The 7,807-nt window shown below is 31.4% G+C and overlaps 1 protein-coding gene across 1 annotated transcript; it reads left to right on the forward strand.

Moving 5' to 3' along the window:
• Window positions 1–2,878: 2,878 nt before the first annotated feature.
• LOC114162660 (uncharacterized) lies at window positions 2,879–4,691 on the forward strand. The gene is made up of 3 exons (XM_028046616.2): window positions 2,879–3,251; window positions 3,347–3,476; window positions 3,587–4,691. Exons 1-3 carry the CDS (start codon window positions 3,119–3,121, stop codon window positions 4,395–4,397), a joined length of 1,074 nt encoding a protein of 357 aa, XP_027902417.1. The 5' UTR covers window positions 2,879–3,118; the 3' UTR covers window positions 4,398–4,691.
• Window positions 4,692–7,807: the final 3,116 nt, after the last annotated feature.

Raw genomic sequence — 7,807 nt, forward strand, 5'->3', positions numbered from 1 at the left:
GATATCAAAGTAATCTAGGTGTTGACCACTAAAAAACTACAAAGAATGTAATCATATATATTCAAGGATTAAAGGATTTCATGCTCATATACAAACAAACTAATAGTTTAGAGGTGATAGGCTTCTTCTGTTTAGATTTTGTTGGTTGCATTAATACTAGAAAATCAACATCTAGTTATGTTTTTATTCTAACTAGTGGAGTTATATTTTGGAGCAGAAAAAAGTAGACATTGACTACTACTTCCACTATGGAGGCAAAGTTTGTTTCTTATTTCTAGGCTACCTCACATTGTGTATGGTTGAAGAGTTTTATATCTGGATTTAGAGTTGTGAATTCATTGCTACGTCATCGAAGTTATATTGTGATAACTCTGTTGCGGTATCTATGGTTATGAATAATAAAAGCAAAAGTTAAAGAAAGCACATTGACATTAAATATCTAGCCATAAGAGAATGTGTTAAGTGGTTTTTGAACACGTTAACATTGAGTTAATGATTGTCGATCCTCTAACTAAAGGCATGCCATTAAAGAAAATGATCATTTAGAACAAATGGGACTTGGTTCCATGTTGTGACAATCATTAATTTTACTTTCATAAATCTCCTATTCAATCTTTTCTCATTTTGTTGTGCACATATTTGTTTATTTTGAGAAAGTTCGTTTGACCCAGAATAAGCATATGGTTTATAAATTATAGTTAGGAGTCTTTGATGAGAGACTTGATATATTGTGATACATGGGAGATAATACTCACTTTTGGAGGACCTGTTACCATGATCCTTGTATTTAGTTTCTTGTATTGATTGATCAAGGGATAAATTATTATTATTATTACTATTATTATTATTATTATTATTATTATTATTATTATTATTATTATTATTATTATTATTATTATTATTATTATTATCCATATATCAGTAATCCTGCAAGAAATCATACAACAAAAAATATTATATCTTTTTGTACACCATTATGATATATTTATGATATATACAATTTTTCTTCGTTGTCCTACTCCACTTAATTGTTGGTCGGTATTAAAAGTCCAGCAGATATGCAAGTCAATTGTAAACAAGTAACTGTAATTTTTAGGAAACAAGTTTTGTATCAAAAGGTGTTTGCAAGCTTGAAAAAAACTTTTAACATATTTACACTCATATTTCTGGTTTTAACTTTTTGAATAACAATATGTTCCATGTACCAAACATATACTCTAAGGTAATTTTTTTTTCTCTTTTAAAAAATATCAAATTGTTTTTGGTACCATCATCTCCTCACTAAAGCTCAAGACTAAAAATAAAATTTACATTGTGTTTGATAGTCTTCTTTCTCATAATATTTGATATCAATTTTCTTCTTTCTCCATTGTCGTTAAATGCCATTCTCTATCTCATAAAGGATAAATATTCTATTTTTATTCAACACCTATATCTAACACCAATAAAATAATATTTTTATTTTAAAATATAATAATTTAGAATGAATCAATTAGGAAAATAAAAAAAAAAATATTATAGAAAACTTTCAAGGTAGTGGATCCACGTCAGTTATTGCTCTTTCTTCATGAATTCTAGATGATGTTTTGGTCCCAAAGTACATTTATAATTGATTACACATTATACTGAAGAAAATGCTTCCAAACTTAAGTAATAATTTATCTGATTACATGCTCAAGGATAACTGATTAAAATAACATTACATATATATGTTCATATGATTATATGATTTGTGTGGTAAAATAATATTTTTAATTTCAATATGATTTCCTCTCCCTCCTTTCATCCATGCTAAACAAACTTGTATAATATTATATTTTTCAAATCAAACAACTTTAAATTCATCCCCTTTTTTTCCTATCTATTTTCCTCTTTCTTATTTTTTTACTCAGTTGTTTTCTCCTTGCCAAATGATAAAACATTCAGAATTTTTTTTTATTTTATCGATAATTAGAAAGTGTTATTTTAAAAATTAAAAAAGTTGTTTAAGTAAACGTGTTATAAATTTCTGTAGATAGCTCCTAAGAAAGGTTTGTTAATAATACACTTCTTCTAATTTACTATTGACTAAATTACTTAAGATATATTAAAAATGAGAGTTGATTAGAATGATTAAGGTCACACAATTTCATGATTATTTTTAATAAATTTTATATAAAAAAAAAGTTAGACAATACATTTCATAAAAGTAAATTACCTTTAGGGGAACATCCAAAAAAAATTTGCATTCACGTTTTATGATTTAAAATGACATCATAGGATGAGATCATCACCAGGTTAACTCAAAAGAACAATTATGCCAGATTATGATTCAGGATTACTATTTTTAAATCAATCACAACCAAAGGAAGAATCTAACATTAACCCACCCAAAAGTTTTAAATCTAATATTTACCAAATGCAATATCATGTTTACAGTCAAAGGGAATTTGACCCGTAGAAAAAAAAAATAGTTTACTGTCGAAAGACTTTCTCTGTAAAGCATATTCATGCGTTGAAATTTGCGACTTTCCGATATTGTCTTAGAGAAAATATCTATGTGTTTTTTCATTAAATATTTAAAAAATAATTAACACAATTTCATACATAATTTACACCAACTAAATCAAAATCACGTGTTTGATGATATAATAATTTTTTGGTAAATAGCAAAAGAATGTTCTGAGGTTGAAAATATATATATGGATGTGATTATAACTCTAAAGTGCATGGTTATATTATGATGCTTAATTATAATTTTCTAGAAAAAGGTGTCTTAAAAATCAATCCAATACAATGCAAAAAGCAGCACCGGATTTGCTTAAATTCCACTTGATTGCTTCACCTTCCTCCTCAGTTTCTTTCTCTCTCTCTCACATTCTATTTCATAACTTGAATCCTAAGTATGATTTGCACCCTCTTCTTCTCTTTAAATGCACACAATTAGTTCCTGGTTTTACCCTCTCCACACAGCAACACTGACACATTTTCAACCTCCACAAACCTTTCACTGACACAAGCACACGGGTAATGTCTCACTATATAGACCCAGACACCACTTCCTAGTTCACACACCCTTTCTCCATAATTAAGAAAACACTGTCCTTTTTGTGTCCTTTTTCTCACTGTCCTCCCACACATGGGTCGCCATTCCTGTTGTTTAAAGCAAAAACTAAGGAAAGGTTTATGGTCCCCCGAAGAAGATGAGAAGCTCTTCAATTACATAACCAGATTTGGCGTTGGCTGCTGGAGTTCGGTTCCCAAACAAGCTGGTTGGAGTCTTAAAACTTCCCCAAACTCTCGCTTTTTTTGTTTCTGATTTCTTGTCGCTGAAAGAAAAAATAAAACATTACTTTATGAATTGCAGGACTTCAAAGGTGTGGAAAGAGTTGCAGATTGAGATGGATAAACTACTTGAGGCCGGATTTGAAGAGAGGGATGTTCTCTCAACAAGAGGAGGATCTTATAATTAGCCTTCATGAAGTTCTAGGAAATAGGTGAGGTTATATATATATGCATATACACAGTGAATTAGTGATGTTGTAACAAATTGTGATGCTTTGGAAGGGTTTTATGAATTTTTGAAATGGTTGTTTTCCAATGTCAGGTGGGCTCAAATTGCAGCTCAGTTACCAGGGAGAACAGATAATGAGATTAAGAACTTTTGGAATTCTTGTTTGAAGAAGAAGCTGATGAAGCAAGGGATTGACCCTGCTACACACAAGCCTCTTGTCAGTGCGGAAGATCACATAGTAAAGGAAGAGAAGTACAGCATAGAGACACCACCGTCTGTGTTGCTACCAGTGTCTCAAGGGATTTTAGTCTCCTCATCACAGGATTCACCACTTCTAGTGAACAATTCAAATTACTATGATGCTGTGTTCAATGTAACAGAAACTTCAAGGGGAGTTTTCGTGAGCAAGAATGCATTGGACCCTTTGTCCTCCTACTTTGAATTCCAAATGGGTTACAGTTCAAGTGTGAACCCAATGAGACAGTTTGATCAGAACCAGGTGGGAACCAATTCGAGTTATGGATTCTCCTCATTGCCGTGTCTGAATACTTCTGATCACCACGGGAACGTGTCGGTGGCAGAGTTTTCAGACAACAACTCAGCTTCTAAAATCAGTTCTTTGTTGAAGGAAAGTTCCAGCAATAGCTCTAGCATGAGTGTTTATCCAGGAGCCGGGTGTCAAATGATGGAAAATGCAGGGTTCTCATCATGGGAATGTGACAACAAAATTGATCCTTTGTTACAGTTTCAAGTCAATGTGGTAAAATCTGAAGAGTTCAAGACAAGTTCGTGGCAAGAAGAGCAGTTTCTGACTCAGGATTCCATAGATTTCACTACCTATCCGTTAATGTCACTGTCGGAGGATCTAAGGGGAGCAAATTTTGATGTGTTCCAGCATATGTGAGCTGTAAATTCTCCTGTTTCTTTCTTTTTTCTCTTTTTTTCTTTTTCATTTTGAGTTGATTTTTTTTGTGTTCTTTATCTATGGTTGAAAATTGAAACGACAAGATAAAGAGCAATAGAAAGATGTTGATAACAGCAGATTTGTAGCAAAAGATTTGAGAACTGATGAGATGATGATCCCTCTCCTCTCGGATTTCTTTGTTTTTCCTGTTGATGTATCAGTTTTCATCAGCAGAAGTTTGAATGACGATTATTGCTGATTAATGAGTGAAGCTAATTATTTTTGTGATCCTAATCTTTTCACGTGTCCATTCACAAGCCTTTTATTTCCACATATAACAATCATAATTCAGAGCACTCCACCTATATATAAAATTATTATATAGAGTAAATAATCAAAATTAAAACACAAAAACCGTACAAACTATCTAAAATAACATGCCTTTTTTCAAGATCACAGTACAATAAGATTACTTGAAATCCTTGCTTATGTATTAATTGGTCTCACTTTCATGTAAAATTCTCTCTCTCACCGTCACACATTCCTCTTTCTTAATTTTCTTAAATTATTATAGTCCTTGTCGTGCTTACTTTGGTTGTGTTCCATGGAGAAGAAGCGGGTCAAAGACTCAAATTATCAAATATGATGAGGGGTACTTGTCACAGTCATTAGCAGTGATGCAGAATTTCAAGACTCATGGACAAGGATATGTATGTATATATATATAATATGATGTAACATGAGTGTGGATTGATCTGTGGAAAAGTCTACAGTGATGCTGAAAAAGATGAACGAATAAAAAGCCGTACACATAATATGAGAGAAGGAAAACACCTTTGAGAAAGAAAAAGCAATGAACCTTCTCATGCTACGCGCTCGTACGTTTTATGTACACGTTGATGAATACACAGAATGAGGCACGTATAAACAAAAATATGAAGGGTACGTAAGCACTTTGAAACAGTGTGATTATGGTATATGATTATGTATGAGGGAGATGAGATGCATATATGATATGATATGATCCAGTTGCGGGCTCCATGCACCACCATGCATTTTGTGAATCCCTCCAAAAGGTTAAAATTGGCTGCCCAAGGTGTGCATTATTGGAGAGAGATTCATATGAGATGAAGCATATATAGGTTATATATATTAAGGTGTAGGTGTAGGGTCTTCTCGTATCATATATACACGGTTCAAAACTCATGTCCATTTTTCTGCCTCTTTCAAAATCATCTCTAATTATCTGTCACCACAGACTGCTCCAACACACAATAATATACATAACTCCTCACCTCCATAATTTCATGCTTATTCTGGATATATCTATATATTATATATATAACTTGCATACAAATTAATAATGCTTCTGCTGTATGTGCATATGTATATATATATATATATACATATATATTGATATTCGCATCATCACTTGCAGCTATCATCTGGTTTCAGACAGGTTACAGAAATTACAACAGAGAACGTGACAGTATATTTTGTGTTGCAGATCAATTTGCTGATTCGCTGGATCTTTTCGGGGTGCTAGCTATACAGATTTGCCACTGTTAAAAACGATTTTACAAGTGAATATTACAGAAAATAAATGCTTGTAAAATTGACCTTCGATGAAATTGATTCTATATAGTAATAAATTTGGATTTTATGAAAAAATTTAATTTTGGTTGAAATTAAATTTTAAGTTCATAGTTACCTATATTTAAAATTTTATTCATTAAAGAAATTTTTAGATAAATATTAAGCTATTTTTTTATAGCACTTCTGCCCAATTGTCGGATAATAATAAAATATCTGAATCTTTACAAAATCATCTCTGACATATAATAAGTCATATATAATAAAAGGAGGCTTTCATTAGCAACTGAATAACCATTAATTAATGTCGGTTCTATTCTTTATTATTTAGAAAAACTAATAAAAATATACATTAATTAATAGCTTAGTTAGAATATATAAATTAATTAATAAATTTCATTCTTTTGTTTAGTTATTTTTCTTGTCTTTTACAGTTTAAATATCCGGTGCCTAAGATAGAGAATGTTAAGGATGATGAGGAGATTAAGGTTGAACACAATGACATCTTGTCCGCTAATGAATGTGACGAGTTTGTACATGCAAAATCCAGAAGAGTCATAAATAATCAGAACCAAAGCACTTCCAGTACATACGAAAAGTCACCAAAAATAATGTAATATGGTCCCATAGATTTGGATAACTATGGTGATGGTGATGAGAAATCGCATTTAAACCATGTTAAGTGTTTAGACAGAGTGCATGTGTTTTTCGAGTCAATAATAGTGTTTTTCATAACATACAAAAGAGTGAAGTACAGTGGCCCGTATCACTAAAAATGGTCCTATTTGCTACACACTAAATTAAGACGGCGAAAGCCACTAGTCAAATAAATAATATATTCAATCACAAAAAGCTTATTGCACCAGCTACCGCTTCAATCATAAGTTTCTGATTAATACTCTCATATATAACTCACCTTAAATTTATGCTTAATAAGTATAATGCGTAATATAATAAGTAATGTGAATGAAAAGAGAGAAAGAGAGAAAAATATACCAAAAGTTATATGGGTTCACTTGCACCAATCTTACTACAAGAATACACAAGATTAGAAGGGAGAAGACCTTTAGAGGAAGAGGTCATAATTAGAAGAGACAAGTCCAATTTTATTTTGAGAAATGATAGGTTGACACCCATATTTGACTACTTTTTTTACCACCTTAAAAATAACTTGTAACTCAAGATAAATTAACTTGTAACCTATGAAGGTGGTAAAAAAAGTGGTCAAATGTGGGTGTCAACCTATCATTTCTCTTTTATTTTCTTCAAAATGTCAAGTACAATAAGGTAGTTATAGCTTTTAATAGAGAGATTTAGAACTTTTTCTAGGAGCTTTTTTTAATTAAAGCTCCACTACAATATTTTCTACATCTTTACTCATTAAGACATTCTAGAATTTTTAGACCTTATTTGGGGAAACTTCAAAAAGCTTCTAGATATTTCTATTATTTCAAATTATAATAACATTTTTCCCTCTTAATTTGAAATTTTCTTTTGCACACTAATCTTTGCTCTTAGCCTTTGAAAATCTTCAAACTTTAATGGCTTCATGAAGATATTTGCAACTTGACCTTGAGTCTTGACATACTTGAGCTCCACTTCCTTTCTAGAAATACATTCTCTTATAAAATGATATCTTGTGTCTATAGTGCTTGTGCAAACTTTTTTTCTATGCAAATCTTTGTAGCTTCCACTTGTGGGAAATGAAGTTCTTTCAATAATCTCTTTAGCCAAATCGCATGACAAGTGCATGAAGTTGCTGCCACATATTCTGACTCACATGTTGAAAGTGTGACAATGGATTGTTTATTTGAACT

Source organism: Vigna unguiculata, chromosome 9, assembly GCF_037176805.1.
Source record: "Vigna unguiculata cultivar grain cowpea cultivar isolate G323 ecotype 2 chromosome 9, ASM3717680v1, whole genome shotgun sequence".
NCBI lineage: Eukaryota > Viridiplantae > Streptophyta > Magnoliopsida > Fabales > Fabaceae > Vigna > Vigna unguiculata.